Here is a 19943-nt window from a genome sequence, read left to right as displayed (position 1 = left end):
AACCAGTGCAGTACCTACTACCTATCCACGCGTTATGTGCAGTAAAGTGTATCAAGTGTATAGTCAAATGTCAAAACTAAATGTCGTCGGCCCGAGAGGCGGCCATTCCTGGAAGAGCGTCGCGACGCCGAAAGTGTTCTAACCACGCGATTCAACTACTACAAATACAGACACTTTTCTGTATAGCAAATTAGGGCAACTTTCGGAGAATTATGGTTTATCATTAAACCATAATTCTATAGAGGTGTTTTCTAATGTTGTTTTTTCGACTGGCGACATGACAGGTGGATAAACCGTATTTGAACTTTTGCTACACGTTTTGTAATCACCTATATCACGAATATTAACTTTGAAATTTGATGAATTGTACAAGATCTGTGAAACAACTGGCCTTAAGATTTGCAAAACTTCATAAGTCATCGTTGAAATAGCGTTGCGAGTTGAAAAAAGCTTCCTTTTCATTGAAATTTCAAGGTTCTTGAAGAAAAATACATCAATTTAATTCAAACGTATTTATTATACAGTCGTAAGATCCACAAAAACTATCTTTCGAGTAATATGTTTAATTAGGGCAATATAGATACCGCTACTGCTACTGTAGATATTGTGAACACTGCAGGTATTGTGAACACTGCATATATTGTGAACACTGCAGATATTGTGAACACTGCAGATATTATGAACACTGCAGATATTGTGAACACTGCCTATATTGTGAACACTGCCTATATTGTGAACACTGCAGATATTGTGAACACTGCAGAAAACCTTGTTTTTCTTTCTTTCGTTTTTTGGGTTTTTGTTTCGAATACCCAGCAAAATATTATTCATAAATATAAACGTTTTTCGAAAATATTTTTTCCCCGCTTGTTGAGAACCCTTTTTAGGAAAGTGCAACGGCTCGAAAGGATAAAATAAACTTTTTCACTTGTAGCAAACACTTTGTGGGTATACATAATTATAATAATTAAAATAAAATAACTTTGTTTAAATACCACTTTATTGTATATATTTATAACCAACCGGTTTCAGTTCAGCCCGAACCTTCATCAGGGTAAATAAAAACATATTGTATATGTTTTTATTTACCCTGATGAAGGTTCGGGCTGAACTGAAACCGGTTGGTTATAAATATATACAATAAAGTGGTATTTAAACAAAGTTATTTTATTTTAATTATTATAAAATAAACTGTTGCGTTGCACTACTCTTAAATTCTATCGCCTGACCTGCTGAGGAGGCACGAGGGAGCAACACATCCAAAGGCAGGGGTGACCAATTATCACGAAGCTGTTAATTAACACGAAACGTTATTCAAGGGGTTGAGAAAATGTCAACATGTGTACAAAATCGATATAATAAAAGGGTATTTGTAGGTTAATGCCTTATGCAATGGGATTATCTAGTAGAAATAAAACCAATGAACATGGATTTGCCCCATACTATGATTATACGCAAGGATACGATTGAAATAGTGTTGGTAAAATCTAAAATATTAATCGAAATAGATCATTTTTTAAATTATAGTACGTTTGATCGAATAACCGACGCAGCATACCTATATATTGATGAAAAACGATGACAATGTTGTAAAGGAGAAGAGTTTAAAATAAAATTAAACGAAGATTGGCGTTGTTTTGTTAGGAAAACTTTTTCGTCTGTCTTTTTCAGGAAATAAAATTGAAATAACATTCGATTTCGATTTTCTAATAAGGTTTTGAAATCGGATATTCGTCTGTCAAAATATATTGATTATTCACATCACTACCCAAATCGAATAAGAATCTATATTTTAGGTTATCCGCATAAAGAAACAAGTCTTCATAACGTGATGGTTGGCGACAAATAAAACATGTCAATAAATGTAAATCAATCAACATCTTTGTGCAGTACAATAATGTAGATTTTTCGAATAGTAATAGAAATAATAACCAGCCATGTGCCAGTTTCGCGCGCATGCAAAATGGTGACTCGAAATTTAAATTTGGGAGTCTGTTCGCGCCTTTTGTTTCAGTCTGACGAAACGCAATAAGTTCAAGGGACGGTCAACATAATTCATTAATCATTGGGCGTGAAGTACCTAATTATAATTTATTAGCGACATACTGGGTGGTCCAGGGAAAATAATAAACCAGGATTAAAGACATACGTATGGACAGTCCTATTGTACCTCTTCCTCTATCATTATTATTTAGACTTATTTTATTTTTTTATCAAGTTTTATTTGTAGAAATCCATTTCAATTTCAAGTTATCTTTTAAATATTATTATTCAATAAAGAAAGTTTATTTATTTTTAACAAGTTCTGCTGCGTAATTATTATTAAGTGTGACAGCTGTTTCGCCTTCTAAATGTACTATTAAATAGTTTTATAAACGTAAAAATAATAATTAAAAATAAAAATTATAAGTACCTACTCTAGTATTTTTACGAAAATGATTAATGCTTTCAGGTAGCACCAGACCAGAGTTGACTACCAAGCGCAACGGAAAGACATACTTGAGATTTATACAAGGTCAACAGTTGTTGTGTACTATCAGATTATCAGACAGAACTTTCAGCTTCTAAAGGCTAACTTAATTCTAGCTTCGCTGGAGCATCCATACCTGATCTGGTAACATAGGTATGACTTATATGACTGTCTGGTGCAATTTGATGGGAGCACTCTCCCCAATAAAGACTCCATTGAAATGCTTGGAGTTACTATATCAGACCAGCTCAAGTATCGGGGATCCATAGAAGCCCGAGTAAATCAGGCCTCCAAAAAGTTGGGCGTCTTAAAAGAGAGTGATCCATCTGATTGACAATCCGTTGTTAACAGACCGATTGCCTCCTCTAATGCATAGACGCAATGTAGGCATGCTGTGTCTGTTCTACAGGTATTTCAATTGAGCCTGCTCCAAGGAGCTAGCAGCATTGATTCCTGATGCACCGGTGCACGTGCGCGAAACTCGACGGACACGAATTGAACACCCGTTCACGGTTGACGTTGGCTTCATGAGAACGGGCCGTTTTTACGACTCGTTTTTGTGTAAGTCGGCTCGTATGTGGAACGAGCTACCGGCATCTGTTTTGCCTCCCTCCTATAATCCGAGCCTCTTCAAGGCCCGCATTAACAAATCCCTTCCTACAGCCCCCACCTTATTCCGCCTCACAACGCCACCCAACCGGGTGGTGACATAGTTCCCCTGTCTGTACACTGCACAGGCAGGGACACTCTTGTGAGGTGTCACATAAAAAAAAAAAAAAAAAAAATAGGTAACACTGAGTTTGTCAATGGAAGACTACCAACGCATTGTATCGAAAAAACAAAGGTTTATGGGGGAAACCAAACATAATTTTCAATCAAAGATTAACACGTCAACGGACACTTGCCGGAAAACAGAGGTTCGTGATATGACATATTTCATCAACTTTGTTTTGTTAAGTCGATGAACTTCAGTAATACAAAACATAAACCTTCATTGTTATACTATCATGTGTAGAAATGTTCGCATTGTGACATAATTAGACAGACTACATTCTTACTACAGTACAAAACTTGACTTCCCGGTACGCTGTGTCGCAAGGTGTCCCTGACTAAAAGACTTAAATGTATATGACAGATCTCTATAACGACGTCAATAGACATTGGGTCATATCACATCTGCCCCAAAATCACGTCAAAGGAGATTGTGTCATATCACATTTCTGCAGGAATTATGGGAATAATTACCATAGTATGTATTCCTTGATGCTCAGAATACTAATGGAATACTGAGTCAGTGGACATCTTCAATTTATCACTTAACAAATACAAAAGATTGTTACTTAGACAGTTCAGTTTATATGTGTTACAAAAAAGAAGATAATACAACACTTATAAGAGTATTTATTATATTTAAAAGCCCATGAAAAGGGCATTAATAAATTAAATGACGTAAATAGACATTTTGTCACATGACATCTCTTCTACAATGGAGTCAATAGATATTGAGTCATTTCACATCTCACCTAAAACAACGCCAATAGATATTGAGTCATTTCACATCTCATCTAAAACAACGTCAATAGACTTTGCGTCATATCACATCTCCTCTGAAACGAGATCTAGATATCACGTTTGTGTCAGTGAATGTGTTAACAACCAAAAATATATTTCTAAAATCATTTAAATGTTATTAAGGCAATATCAAAAAGGCTAAACAATATTGAAGTGACTCACCTGTTTGTAGCGAGAGCCCTGGCTCTGCTGTTTGTTGGACATGTGTCCTTCCATTCCGGCCATCAGCACTGTGGCACCAAGGAACTTGTTGAGCAGTGCCCGAGCCTCCGCATCCTCCGAGGTTTCCCCATCCTCCAAAACTATACCACCAAATTTACATATATAAATTAGTCATTGAGAAACCAACTTTTTAAAGTTATAAAGGCATCGAAGATGAGCTTAGAGTCATTAAAAAAGAAGCCCTTTTAGAGAATTAAAAAAAAAATTGGTCTAACAATAATAATTTCTTCCTAATATTGTGTTTGGACAATTTATTGTAAAGCGCCGCTTGTTTGTCATGGAGTATCTGAAGATTGTCACCAAAAATAACACCAGCAGCACTGGAGATGGTCAGGAGATAATCTTGTTATTCAAGCAAGAAATATATATAATGATAAAATTCTCCCACAGAACTTGCACATTATTAGCATTACCTACTGAAAAGATTACAAGACTCACCACACCAAATTCTGGATTTTTATAATGGAAAATAACATTGATATTCACACAGCACAAAGAAAAAACCGTGTATCATGTAATTTGTAATAAAACCCAAATATAGGTACAAAATTACAAAAGGCTTGAAAAAACATACCAAAAGTAGGTACCTACCCAAAAGAAATCTTCCGAAAGAGTATTTTTAAATATACAATCAATAATTTATAGTCAAAATGGTTCGAAAGCGATAAACCCCAGTTTCATGAAACAGAAGCTAATAAAAAAGGATAAGAGAAAACAAAAATAAATCTAGTCTGCACCTGTAGAACAGAAGAACTAGTTACTTTTCTATGAATTGATTTAAATCTACCAACCAATATCCGCGTTCTTCATCCTGCAGATGATATCCTGCACCCCGGTGACCTTGGTATTACTGCCGAGGAAGGAAGAAGATGTGGTGGTGGTAGTCCCACTGCTACGGTGCTGACTGCTGGAGTACTCCATCCTGGTCTCCGACTCTTGGGAAGAACCCACGCTGCGCTCACTGTCGGAGCGGGCCAGGCCTGGAGGTGCACAGTGGGATAGTCATGCCAAGTCGTGTCAAGATGTAGAAAGGTAAGAAGGTAAAGTTTGGCGCGGTGAAAGTAAGATTTTTAATAGAGTGGTGCGGTATTTATAGGTTGAAAACATGATAATACTTTAAAATGTGGCATCGCGGCAGTTTTTGTAAAGCATAATAGTTTTAATCTAAGCCTGTTATCCTATTGGGTGGGTAAGGGTAAGGAATCGTCATAACAAGACAATGCTCAGAAAAGTTCCACAATGTCTGCGCTGTAAACCTTAGCGAACTTTACTTTTATGCACGGGATCGTCGGTTTATGTCGATTCCTCTTCCTTACCGACCCAATAGGGCTAACAGTTTTTTTTTAAAGCCTAAAATGAAACCATTAGCTGTGCTAAAACTTTTATGCAATCTACGAAAGGCATAACTTTAAAATGCATAAATACAAAAATGTAATATTTGCTCGGTGCTGAATAAGAACCATTCGGGGATCACCAATATGAAGAAATATTTAATGCAGCAGTATTGTTTTAGAAAATACTTAAATATATACAGTATTAAATTGTTTAACTTTGTTATTTGTAATGAGTCATATTCACACATTTGCCTGATGCAAGCTGCAAGACTATTAGAAACAACGACTAAGAAAGCACGAAGAAGTAAAACATGATTCCATAGCCTAGAAATTAAACAATTTAATATAAAAATACTAGTTTCGTGCAGACATCGGTAATGTATCGGGCTTTGCAAGTTCTCCGTTTAAGTGTCAACGAAGGAAGAGTAAGATAAGTGCACAACTAATGAGCTGTGTTTCAAGTTCTACCTGTGTTATGCGGTATATTATGGAATACTGAATAACTAACCAGGAGAAGTAGACCGACTGGACACGCCTTCAGAAGCGTCCTTCAAACTGTTGGAGCGCAGAATGAGTCCGGCCTTCGGGTACGAGGGCTTCTCTGTCTTGACCGTCTCAACTGGAAAACACACGAAGATGAAGAAATAGTCAAGAAATGATCCATAAAGCGTATTAAATAAATAATTTTATTTAGGGGTAGACAGTAATTGGATTATACACATATTATGTAAGCGACACAGAGGTGGACCGAAGAAATTGTGGATAGACTGTGTGGAAGAGGATTGGGGCAGGACTAGAAGGACCAAGGGCTGAATTGCGAGGGACCGCAGCTGGAGGACTACATTTGTGGAGGGAGCTCCTTTATATTTATAAATACAAAACACAAGAATATAACAACTTACGGCGCGTTCACACATGTCTCCGTTTTACTGTTCCATTTTATTGTGTACGTTTTTTTTTCGTCGATGGCGTATGTAGTTGTATGAGCGACTTCACACACAGCACAGTATTCTGTATACAGTAAAAAATATCGTTCCGTAAAAAAATGACATTCCGTTTTGTCATCGAATACTGGACGACGGAACAGTAAAAATATACGGATACTTAGAATTTTAACGGATAGATACTGTGTGCGTGGCGGGAGGTGTGTGCGGGGTTTAGGAGCGAGTATCTTGCCTTTTTAAATCCTTTTCCAATAGTTTAACCCTTGAGACGTTGTTGATTTGCACGGATCGAACCTTCTACAAGCTTCCATTTTTTCAAAGACAATAACAAGCACTATTTCGTTCTCTTTCTCACATAAAAGAAATAATTAATTTTTAGATGAGAGGAAGAGAGATATATGCATTTTAATAATGTGCAGTCGTTTTGGGACAAATATGGTCTTAGGAGAGTATAATGCGCGCACGGCATTTGGGACTGTTTGGGTCTTAGAAGGTCCCAAGGGTTAAGAAGTTCATCAAAAGTAGACATTGACATACAAAAGTAATTGAAAAATTTCGATTCATCACCTTGTAACTGAATCATAAGTAAACTGTAAACACCCTCTCTAGATCTTTGGGCCATAAGTGGATGCTGCCAATAACGTTGAATCTTCCTTCTCCGACGATAGTACCAATACAACACGACAGCGTCCATCCTTGTAGAATAGCGGCGGTATACTGTTCACACATCGCATCCAGTAATGACGGATCCGTTGAACGTTATACGGTGCGTATGTGTGAACAGAGCATAAATTTATGACGTATCCGTTAAAAACGTACCAGTAAAACGGACTCCCATGAGTGAACGGGCTTAGACATATATTAGATCTCAGGGTCAAAAATGTATCCAACAAGCAACTACAAATACAACATTTGGACAAAAAAACTTCTCTATGGTACTAAACTCTACAACACAATCAAACTCTCATTAAAAAATCACAAAAATATTTAACATTTAAATCTCAAATAAAAAGCTGTATGCAAAACATAGCAAGTTCAGATTTTTTTTTACATTAATCCCACACAGGAGTCCCTGAGGAAAATAATTTCCCTCAGGGCCTATGTCTTCTTTTTGGATGTTGTGTGAATGGGTCTTTTTTAAAGGAAGGAGAGGATTTTCTGGGAAGGTAAAAGGTATGAGGGTTGGGTAGGAATCTATGGATCAGTGTGTCCAGGAGTGACAGACATGTGAATATATCCCTCTCACTGCAGCGCAAGGCGATGGGTCGAGAGACTCGTTGGAGAGGTCAAAGGTTCTCCCCAAACCAGCCTCTCCCGATCTGGCACGCTACACACCGGTCACCGCTCACCCGATGAACCTGGACACCCCTGCTAAATCACCAAACGTAGAGAATCACTTGGAGAGACCAGAGGCGTTGGTTATCCAATAAATAGTTCTCGGGGCGGCGCTACTCAAACCCGCCTCCCAAATGGAAAACTGACACTAAATATGTACAGACTAAAACCAAAAACACTACATAATGAATGTGTTATGATTTCTTTCAGAAAAAATCACTACATTATATTTTTTCCGACTTTATGTCCGGGTTAAATCTTCCCCACAGGAAAAACTAAACCCTTCCACACACTTTTCCACAAATGATCATCTAGTCAATTCACATTATGCAAGTGCATTATATAAGCACAAAAAAAACAATACAAGTACAACATGTCAACCCACCAAAGATCAAATTGGAAAATAATTCACCAACTCCAGATATTTTCATATCAGAGGGTTCGGCGCGGTAGAACTCATTACATATAAATCCTACTGATCCCACAATATTTATAACTAGGTACTTCATATTATTCAAACTTTTAAATATTAATCTGTAAATGAAATCCTCAGCATGGGAGATGCCAGTGAGGATTTCATTTTCTCTATTTGTTACAAAAAAGGTAGATATTATAACATAAATTGTTATTAAATCCCATCCTGTAATGTAGCGCCGTGATGATGAATAGAAATAGGATTATTTAGAGACGTAGTTTTCTTTACTTTATTACTTTTAACTACCCTAATAATACTAATATTGAGATTGAGTAAGTAGTTAATTTACCAGCATTCTTGATGAACTTTTCCGTGAGAGTTTTGACAGATCCCCGGCGTACAACTCTCGGCTGGTCAAGCTGGGGGATCCCCTCTATCGCTTTTGGCTGATTCGATTGCTGGAACAATAAAACACAAAGGTGTTATGCCAATTTATGACGATCGTAGTGGAGAAAGTGTTTTGAAGCAGTTTAAATTCTGTTATATTAATTTTATTTATTTGCATTCTTAACAGTCTTGCATAAATAATTGACAGTGTTAGGAAGGTTATATCATTGGCCAATAAAAAAACGACAAAAACGAAAACAACATATTTATAAAACAGTTTTGTTGAAGTAGCTAGAAAATTGTAATTACTTATGAATTACCATCTAGCTTTACATTAAAAAAATTTGATGGGTATCAAAAATAACAGTGAAAGAAATTGATTTTATTCAATTTAAACTACTGAAAGGAAAAAAGGTATACGATTATGAAAATATACAATAAAGAATAAGTTTTCTGTGATACATTTATTTATCCATTCATTACACAATTTATTCATAGATATGCAAGAACTTTGACTGTCTAACTAGGAAGAATGTTTGCTTGAATGTTATTTTTTTAAGTACCTATGTTATTAATTTTGAGAGGTTTAATACATAGATGTCTGTGTATAATCTATTAAAGGTGCTGCTTCTTCTACATAGATGTCTCTGTATAATCTCTTAAAGGTGCTGTAGCTTCTTCTACATAGATGTCTCTGTATAATCTCTTAAAGGTGCTGCAGCTTCTTCTACATAGATGTCTCTGTATACTCTCTTAAAGGTGCTGCAGCTTCTTCTACATAGATGTTTCTGTATAATCTCTTAAAGGTGCTGCAGCTTCTTCTACATAGATGTCTCTGAATAATCTATTAAAGCTGCTGCAGCTTCTTCTACATAGATGTCTCTGTATAATCTCTTAAAGGTGCTGCAGCTTCTTCTACATAGATGTCTCTGTATAATCTCTTAAAGGTGCTGCAGCTTCTTCTACATAGATGTTTCTCTGTATAATCTATTAAAGGTGCTGTAGCTTCTTCTACATAGATGTCCGAGGAATACTTAACGCAATATCTCTGCACCGGAATAAGATACTGAGTGGAATTAAAGTCAATGTAATGTAGTTTTTTAACAGTAACATTGTGGTATACAGTAGTGAATGGTGGAAGATGTCAGAGACGCCCTATAAAGACATTAGCAATAGCGAAGCATTGTAGGGTCCACTAGTATGATATAAACACATGCTGTGTTTCACCCTAATATGAATAATTAAACTCTAATACCTTATCTTATAGCTCTGATACCTATCTGCAGTTCTGCTTGTTCCAGCCTGCAATACGAGAAGAAGTCTTACAGTATGAATGTGAAAAACAATGTGTATTTTTTTTATATTCAATAACTCACTTTATAAATCTTGGAGATGCTATTCCCAGCGGTGCCGTAGCGCTTGGTCTTGGTAACGCTAGTGACTCCGGTGCCGCCCCTCGTGGTGGCGGTGGTCACGCAGCCACTGCCTGGCCCGGCCACCAGCGGCGCAATATCCGCCGGGTCGCTGGAGTAGGCTGTCACCGTCACGCGGCCCACGGGCGCGCCTCCGTTCTGCACGTGGAACTCTTCGCGGACTATTGTGCCTTTCACTGGTAAAGAAAGAAATGGACAGATTGAAATTAATATAAGTTAACATTCAAATTATGGTTCTAAGAATATATTGGTCACGTCAACTCCACTTGCACGACGTGTAACCTAATATTATTTCTAAAAAATAATCAATATTATTTATTTCTTCTAGTAGCTACCGCCTGGCTACAACCAACTTTATATGTACCTACATGATCTTGATTCTTATTGAACAATATGTACTTAAAGAATATGGATGAAGCATTATGGCATTGTATCTTAATTTTTGATAGTTAAATGCGTATTATGTAATATTAGGGAAAATACTATATGTCTATCTATTATTACCTCTATTACCTGTATAATCTATAAAATGGGGGCCTTGCACATGTAGAGAACATTCAGTTAAGCCCACATCATTATTACTGTTGTGTAACATAAAATCAAAATTGTGAATTAATTACAATAAATATCATACCTTCATAGTTTTGATTGGATCCGCTGTGTTTCCTCAGAGCCTTTAGGCCAAACATGGGTCTGCCATTGTCATCTGTGGGGCCGACTCCATAGCTCGAGGTGATCACGTCCAGTGGCTTCTTCACCACCTTGGAGGGGCTCTGAGAACGTTTCACCGTCTTCTTGCCCTCCACCTTCTTGCTCGTGAATGATCTGGTTTCGCTCGTTTTTCGCAGAATGTTAGTAGTAGCCCATTCCGGTTTAGCTTCCTCCTTTTTCCTAGTTACTGTGTTAAATACATCTTTACCGGCCGGTTTGCTCTTGAAGTTAGAGAAAGCGCTTTGGTATTCTGTTTTAGAGTCTGTGGTTTCTTCTTCCCTCGGTCTCTTCCAGTCTGGGCTCGGACTTCTTCGGTACAGCTTCTCAGTAGGACTGGGAGAACGTTTTGCTGGACTGGGGCTGCGAGTGCCACTTCTGCTGTTGTTCTTTGAGGAATAAGAACTCTTTTCTACTCTTTCTGTGGAAGATGAAGTCTTCCTGGAATATGTGGATTGGTATTCCGATTCAACCTTCTCCTCCCTTTCTTTTTTCACATTAACAATTTTTGGAATCGCTTCGGGTTTCAAATTGTTTGACACTCCTATTTTTCTCAAGTACGCCGTTGTGTACTCTGAAACTTTGGAGCTTCGAACTTTAGGACAAGTACCAAACTTATCAGGGCTGGGTTTCCTATTTTTTGTTTCTGGACTTGAAGTCCTATGACCATTTTCCCTGACTGTTGTCTGAGAAGATCTTACAGACTCCGTCGTTGCTTGGTACCGCTTTTCAGGACTTCTGCGTCCAGGTCTACCATTGGTAGTACTCTTTTCAGGACTTTCCCGTCTTCGTCCTGCAGTTCCATTTGAAGTTATTTTTTGAGGACTTTCTCGCCTTCTTGCTGGACTTTCAGTAGTAGGAACCAATTTTACAGGGCTTTCCCTTCTTCTCTCCGGACTTCCCTTTTCAGGACTTGTTGATCTTGAATGGTAAGTTTCTTGTTGTGTGTTAGTGTTAGTAGATCTCTGTTTGTCAGTGGTAGTATGTGATTCTTTCGAATGTCTTCTTCCGACATCCATAGAGATAGATTCATTTTCGCAATGAGAAGATCTCCTAAACTCAGAAACTGATTTGGTTTCTTGCTGGGTTGTTGATACTGAAGTTCTTTGAGTCTTAGTGGTTTGTTGAGAAGATAATTTTTCTGACTTATCACAAGTTCTGTCAGTTCTTCCTGTGTTTTCCAAATTAATTCGGACAATTCTCATTTGAGATCGAATTCGACGCCTTTGCTCATATCCAGTGGTTATTTCCAGCTGAAACATGATAGGGTGTATTTATTTATTGGGGAATTATCATGCTGCAAATTTCAATAAGAATTGAGGTATCTTTTAAACATTTAGTATGTATAGGGGAATTTTCACCAGCAAGAAGGGCCAATAATAATGAATTCATGCATTAAAATAAAATAATATATAGGAAGCAAAAATAATGGTCGAAAATATGAGTCTGAGTTTTACCAATTGCTCCAATTTTGCAAGGTCGAAGATTTCTTCAATAGTAGCTTGTAACTGTGAATCCTCGACACTGCTGCGCCTCCGTTCAGAGTTGAATGTCTGGTCAACGCTTGTCCTGCGGAGTTCAACCCCAAACTTGCCGCTTCCTCTGCGAGTGCTGACTACATCAGCAGTGGTGTATTCACTTATTTTGGCATCGGTCTGTTTGGAAACATTGGTGGTTTCCATGTTCTTGACTACTCTTTCTTGTTTATCAAATAGATGGAAACTGTCTTTCTTCTGTTTATCAATTGCTTGCTTCATGTAATTGACAGTAATGTCTTTTTTGGCTGGAGTATCTAAATCAGCTTTAGGACGTTTTTTAGGTTTATCATAAGTGCCATTTGAAAATGGAACTTTACCAGATTTCTCAACCTCAACTTCACTTTCACTGTCAACTGAAGAGACGTCAACCTCTTTTTTGGGAATTACGTCAGGTATAGATTCTGCTGTTGGAGACTTTTTGTATACTCCTATGTCAGTGAGTTTGGTTGTTTTCCTATAGGGAGTGTCACTGGTTTGAGAGTCGGGGTTTTGAGAGGCAATGTTTTCAAAAAGAGCCTTTGCTTTTTTGACAGCTTCGCAACTACGGAGGGTCGTGATAGGCCTGGTGTTAATTGGTGTCTTTTCTGGTGTCACCTGAGGTTTAGTGAGTGTTTTTTCAGGCGTTGTGTGAGGTTTGCCTGATACCTTTTCCGGTACTCTCTGAGATATAGGAGCAACCCTTTCTGGAGTCGGCTGACGTTTTGGTATGATTTTCTCTGGATTTGAGTGAGTATTAGGCAATATCTTTTCTGGGGTCGAATGAGGTGTGGACTTGGGACAGGTCCTTTCTGGAGATGTTTGTTTGACATGTTTATTTTCGAAAGATGTTTTCTTGGCCTGAGAGGCGACGGTTTCTTTTTGAACATTTAATGAGACATCATGTTGCGTTGTCTCAAAATGTTCAAATTTGTTTTTAACATCATTTATCATTTTGGATGCTTTGGACACAAGACCTGGAGACTTCTCAGATGATACCTTTTCAGCTGTGTTAACGAATTTGGTAACTTTATCTGTTACACTTAACAAACACTCATCAGTTCTCAAATCATCCCCTACATTTGATAAGTCGGGGCGTTCCTTCTTAGGAGCTGGATCTGTTAATCTAATTGGTTCAGTTATTTTTTCCGCTGTACTTAAGAAACGAGAAACCTTATCATTGACGCTCAAAAGACACTCATCATTCTCCAAATTGCTGTCAATTTCTTGCTTAAGAAAGTCTTTCACAACTGTATGACGACCACGATCTTCAGTTCTAGTATCAGATACATTAGCGAACCTTGATACTTTATCAGATACACTGAGTAAGCATTCATCAGAACCGTTCACTCTGTCATTATCACTTATACGCCTCCTGGGGTGTAATTCGATTTCATCATCAGATAGTTCAACAATTCTTTCTGATAAGTCTGTTAGTAGCTCCGATTCATGAATGGTCTGGTGATGAGTCTTTTTCTTGGGTACATAATCTTCTGGTTCAGTGACTCTATCAGGGAAACGAGGTTTCCCGGTATCTTCATTAGGTCTCAGAGGCATGGGACAAATTCTGTCAGGTGAGTTTTCTCTGGAAGACTTGGCTTGTTGAATGTCGACCACAATGTCTTCATCAATTCGATGACCATTGTAAGAGGTCTTTGGCTTGGCGTTGAAAGGCTTTCTAGTTACTTGTGCCTTTGGACTTGCTTTGGGTGTGCTTGTCTTATTAGATGTAATGTTGATCGTCTTGTGGACGGTTGTGGCAACAGACGAAGCAGTTCTTGAAGTGTTTACCTTGGAAATGTTTATTTCTGGTTTAGACCTCATCCTGGTTGGGGATGTTTTAGTTGTTTTCATTGTGATATCACTAGCGGTTCTTGTAATCTTTGAGTCTGAATTGGTGTTTGTCAACTTGGAACCGGGATTAAGTGAACGTGTTTTAGTAGGTTCTGGCTGCTTCGCCTTAGGTTCGGTACTTTTTTGTTTGGGTTTAGTAACTTCAACTTCATCATCTGAAGTAATTTCAATAACACACTTCTTCTTATCATTGTCGAATTTGCTGGCTATAGTTGTGAATTTATCCGTAGTGGTTTTGACTGTCTTTTTAGTTGTTACTGCAGATGTAACATTCTTTTTGGTAGTTTGCGATTTATCATTTTTGAAAATATCATATTTCTGGGTCGTAAGAATGGTACGAGTTGGTTCATATTTCTTATCACTCACAGTTTTGTGATTGCTTTTGGTGGTGATGGTCTTTTTAGAATCTATGGCACAGACCTTCGATGTTATTTTTTCACTAGGCTTTACATTTTGGGGGATATTCTGCTTCTCTGGTGATTTCTTTTGTGGTGATTGTTGTCTGGGAACATCTTTAGTTGGAGAAGGAGTATGCCTGGTTGGAGAAGTACTAGTCTTCTCAGGACTGTGTCTGTCAAAGTTTGATATGATTACTTCTGTTGTGGTTATCATCTTATCAGAAGATGCTTGTTTTTTCATGGAAACACTGCTGCATTCGGTATCAGTTGACTGTGTAGTCTTGACTGTCTTCACGTCCGTATTGGAGGAAGTACGTCTAATAAGGGTTGAATCTTCTTTGACTGTGGCTTTTTTATTTTCTGAATATTTCGGCCTCAGTTTCTCAGGAGATGTATCTCTAGTTTTTAAATTTGCAGGGGATGCATCTCTTGGAATTTGTGATGGAACTGATGGTTTCAATTTCTCAGGAGAATAACTTATTTGGTGTGTAGGCTTTATTTTGTTAGGAGAAACACCTCTTCCAGAAGAGGGCATTACTTTTTCAGGAGAAGAACTCCTAGGATAAGAGTCTTTCGGTTTCATTTTATCAGGAGAAGAACTTATCTGAGTAGGTTTAATTTTGTCAGGAGAAATGCTCCTGGGAGTATCTTTTGGTTCGGGCTTATCAGGAAATTGGCTCCTGCAGATAGAGTCTTTTGGTTTTATTTTTTCTGGAGAAATGCTCCTAGGCGTATCTTTCGGTTTGGGTTTATCAGGAGATTCACTCCTACGAACAGAATCTTTCGGTTTAATTTTATCAGTAGAAATGGTTCGTAAAGAACCATCCTTGTTTGTAGTATATTTCTCAGGACTAGTCCTCCTCGTTGAAGAAACTTCCTTTGGTGGGGATTGTCTTTCGTATACAGGAATGGTACGGTTATCTTTTTCGAAATTCATTTCATTTTCAATAAATCGCCTTGAATCGTCGTGTTTCTTTTCCGACACAGTTGTACTAAGAAGAGTATCAGTGATATCTTCTTTGTTCTCTACTGAATCAGCTGAAATTACTTTTCCACTTTGATCAATTTGAATGAACTCAGCGTCAACCAAATTGGTGTACTGGCTATCAGAATTCTTCTTCAGAGATGATTTCCTGGGATATGTGGTGTTTGCATATTCGGGCTGTCTAACTTCTGCAGATTTAATGTTGGCAGTAAGTTCCCTCTCAGGGCTGGAATATGGAGAACGGTTGGGAGATCTTGCAGGATGCAGATCTGTTGGCAAATTACCCAAAATTTCAGAGAGGTTCTTCTCAGCTCCCTCAACCAATGTTTTCTTATCGGGCATACCGAGAATCTTACGGCAACGCTCTTCATATGTTTCACTTCTGACAAAAGGTGCCTTTGATTTAGTTTTAGTAGTTCTGTCAGGCGATTTGTCCTTTTTAAGCAAATCGTTGACTTCAGAATCATCAGGTGGAGAGACTTCAAATACTTTCGGTGGCGATTCGTCATCATCATCATAGAGAGCTGATTTCTTCAAAGAACTCTTATGGGCAATCTCAGCAGTTTTATCGAATGATGATTTCTTCAGAATGGAAGAGATTGTTTCCTTCTTGTATGTATCAGAATCGATATTGGTTGAAGAGTTTGTAACGGAGCTATTGTTTGTCTTCGGTCTCTTTTTAAAATCAATATCATCTTCTGAATCATTTTCCATATGATCTATATTGGTTACCACACGCCTGTTTGTATTGGAAGTGATGAATTCAATTTCGCTAACCGAAGTGGTTGGAGAGCTATCACGGCTTTTGTGAATTTTGAGTGGACGCTCTTCTGAAGGAGGTCTTCGAGTAGGACTTGGGGATTTGTTCCGATAAGATGGTGGAGAATATCCACGGGGTGGGCTGTCTCTTGTTGGTATACGAGATGGTGAAGTTGATGGCCTTTTTGACATCGGGGATTGCTCGCGAGAGGAAGGAATTTGGGTCAAAATGGGAGAAGATTGTTCCCTGGTGGGACTTGTGCTTGGAGAATGACGAGAAAGAGACTTTGAGGAAACATTTCTTGCTGGGCTTTTGTCTGTTGGTTTTCTTGTGGGACTGCATGAAGGTGAACTGCGCGTGGGGCTTGGTGAAGGGTGTCGCAGAGTTTTCTTGCGAGATGGGCTCACAGATGGAGAACTTGTTGTCCTGGTATTGTCTTTCTTGACAACATAAGTTGTACTTTCCCTGGTATTCCTTTCAATTGTGGAGTATTTACTTGAAGAATAGTTTCGATTGGAAGGTGTTCGGTCCAGTGGGGTATCATAGCCGTACCTTGTTGGAGAAGTATCTTCATCAGGTTTTGGTTCTCTTTTCCTATCCGGGCTTTGTTGTGTTCGTTTAAGTGGAGCATCGTAGCTATGCTTTGTTGGAGAAATATCTCGGTGGGTTTTTAGTTCCTTCTTCTTATCTGGGCTTTGCGTTCGGTCCAGAGGGGCTTCATAACCATGCCTCGTTGGAGAAGTATCTCCGTGGAGTTTTGGTTCTCTCTTCCTATCAGGGCTTTGTTGTGTTCTTTTAAGTGGGGCCTCATAGCCACGCCTTGTTGGGGACTTATCTCCATGGGGTTTTGGTTCTATCGCCCTCTCTGGGCTTTGTTTTCGGTCTAGGTGAGCATCATATCCACGCCTAGTTGGGGAAGTATCACCATGGGGTTTTGGTTCTCTCTTCCTATCAGGGCTTTGTGTTCGGTTTAGTGGAGCATCATATCCGTGCCTTGTTGGTGAAGTATCTGTATGAGGTTTTTGTTCCCTCTTCTGATCTGGGCTTGGTGTTCGATCTAACGGGGCATTATAGCCACGCCTCGTAGGAGAAGTATCTCCATGAGGTTTTGGTTCCCTCTTTCTATCTGGACTTTGTGTTCGGTCTAGTGGAGCATCATATCCAAGCCTTGTTGGTGAAGTACCTCCATGAGGTTTCTGTTCCCTCTTCTGATCTGGGCTTGGTGTTCGATTTAGTGGAGCATCATATCCACGCCTCTTTGGAGAAGTATCTCCATGGGGTTTTGGTTCCCTCTTTCTATCTGGGCTTTGTGTTCGGTCTAGTGGAGCGTCATATCCACGTCTTGTTGGGGAAGTGTCTCCATGGGATATTGATTCTCTCTTCCTATCTGGACTTTGCTGAGTTCGGTTAAGTGGGGCATCATATCCATGCCTTGTTGAGGGGGTATCTCGATGGGGTTTTTGTTCCCTCTTCTGATCTGGGATTGGTGTTCGATCTAGTGGGGCATCATAGCCACGCCTTGTAGGAGAAGTATCTCCATGGGGTTTTGGTTCCCTCTTTCTATCTGGACTTTGTTTTCGGTCTAGTGGAGCATCATATCCATGCCTCGTTGGGGAAGTATGTTCCTTCTTCTGATCTGGGCTTGGTGTTCGATCTTGTGGAGAGTCATTTCCACATATTGTTGGGGAAATATCTCCATGGGGTTTTGGTTCCCTCTTCCTATCTGGACTTTGTGTTCGGTCTAGTGGAGTGCTATATCCACGCCTTGTTGGGGATGTAGCTCCATGGGGTTTTGGTTCTCCCTTCCTATCTGGACTTTGTTGTGGTCGGTTAAGTGGGGCATCATAGCCACGCCTTGTTGGAGAAGCATCTCCATGGGGTTTTGGTTCTCTTTTCCTATCTGGACTTTTTCCGGGAGAACTTTCTCTTGTGTTGTTTGGAGGAACTTTGCCTCCATCTCCCGCTTCAGATTTCTTGACAACGCGGTGATCTGTTGTAGATCTATTTTCATGGCTTGTCTTTGTGATAGTAGTGTGCCTATCTGCAGATGGTCTCCTGATGGGTGACGAATCTGATTGTTTTCTAGGACTTGAAGACCTAGAAGACTTTTCTGGACTAACACTGCGCAAGGAGGTGGTACTGGTCTTCAGGCTCCTATTACTGCCACGAGTAGGAGATATTCCTGGAAGGGTACTGTCTGGGCTTGACCTCAAAGATCTGGCAAAAGCCTCGTGAGTAGGACTTAGATCCTGACTGACGCGCTTGTTTGTGTAATCTGATTGATATGTTGTGAGATATTCTCCGGTTGTTTTTTTATTATTTATTACTTCAACGACTTCTCCCTCTGGTTTAGGGTACTCTGTTTCCAAAACTTTCCTATCAATTTGGATGACTTCTTCAACAAACTTTTTGTTCTTATCTGAAACTTCATCACAATATTTTCTCTCAGTGATATTCGTAGTGCGATCATCAATAACCTTGCTAGACTTTACATTGTGATCAGAGTATTTACTTACGCTTTCAGCTTTTTCTGAATAGTTATCTGTAGAGACGTCTTCACACACGAAATCATCAACATTAAGAGTTCTGCTGACAGTGTCATTAGTATTATTTCTAATGTTCCTTACATCTTCGGACACTGTATCTCGAGAATCAGATGTATGATGTTTTTCAGAAGTCCTACTGGAAATTGAAATGTTATCAGATTCAATGTGCCTCGAACTTTTGTTGACACTTCGTTGGGATGAGGTCATGTCGCTCCCACTGGTAATATTATGGCTGCCTGTCTGCCTTCCCGATGTGTTGTAAGACCCCTTTGTTTCACGGCTAGTGCTTGTTACGATGGTTCCATCGGGCAAGGACCTTTTCTCAATAATGATAGTAGTATGCTCATCAGGATGTTGAATCTTCCTAGATATTAACTCTCCCTCGGTACAAATTGATGAATCTGGACCAGATACAGATGAAGTTGTATTCTTCCTGATGTTTTCATTGACAGAGTGATGTGATGTTGCCATGTTATCAGTTGTATCATTGGAAGAAAGGTTTTCCACGTTGGGTCTCGGTGAGTCACTGTCCCCACTTCTGAAGTTGGGATTGGTATCGTACTTCTGAGAGAATGAAGACTTGGTGACTGAGGAGCCGACGGAACTTGTCGTAGATGAGGTCATCATACCGTCGTCAGTTTTGGAAACAAACTGTTCTTTAGCCACACTTTTGGCTTGGCTCTTTGCGGAGTACATTTTGCTGTTTTCGTCTTCGTGCTGGGTGACTGACTGTGCGTTTTCTTTGATGGCAGAGAAACATGCATTTCCTCCATCGATCTCCTTTGTGCCGGACTTGTGAGCAAGTGTCATTTCCGAGACGGTATTACCATCGTCGCTCACTTCATTCTTGGCTACCACAGTCCATCCCGTATTTGCGTTGTCTGCATCTGTAATGAGAAAAAAATATAAATTCTTTTACAGATATAACATAACTCGGAGTATTGCAAAAAGAAAAAGGGTTGTTACAAACTTCAGAATTTATTTCTTTCTTAAATAGAAGAATTTAGAGTTTATTTTATTACTTCAAAATTTATTTCTTTCAGGAGAAAAATGGCCTGATAGCAGT

General features: G+C 39.0%; 1 protein-coding gene across 3 annotated transcripts in view; it reads right to left on the bottom strand.

Annotated features, from left to right (window-relative positions):
- The window catches only part of LOC149420619 (uncharacterized), a 118178-nt gene that overhangs the window by 49059 nt on the left and 49176 nt on the right, over positions 1 to 19943 (bottom strand). For all 3 annotated transcript variants that reach the window (XM_089636839.1, XM_089636840.1, XM_089636841.1), the window contains 7 exons: positions 12278 to 19764; positions 10747 to 12073; positions 10056 to 10288; positions 8642 to 8750; positions 6107 to 6217; positions 5056 to 5244; positions 4205 to 4344 (listed from right to left, as the gene is read on the bottom strand). In XM_089636839.1, coding sequence (XP_089492965.1) covers positions 4205 to 4344; positions 5056 to 5244; positions 6107 to 6217; positions 8642 to 8750; positions 10056 to 10288; positions 10747 to 12073; positions 12278 to 19764 — 9596 coding nt within the window. The remainder of the gene's footprint in view (positions 1 to 4204; positions 4345 to 5055; positions 5245 to 6106; positions 6218 to 8641; positions 8751 to 10055; positions 10289 to 10746; positions 12074 to 12277; positions 19765 to 19943) is intronic.

The sequence above is a fragment of the Hesperophylax consimilis genome, chromosome 10, assembly GCF_061612785.1.
Source record: "Hesperophylax consimilis isolate HC1 chromosome 10, BYU_Hcon_1.0, whole genome shotgun sequence".
Classification (NCBI taxonomy): domain Eukaryota; kingdom Metazoa; phylum Arthropoda; class Insecta; order Trichoptera; family Limnephilidae; genus Hesperophylax; species Hesperophylax consimilis.
Note: the sequence above shows the minus strand (reverse complement) of the source record. Positions and strands in the feature narration are given on the sequence as shown.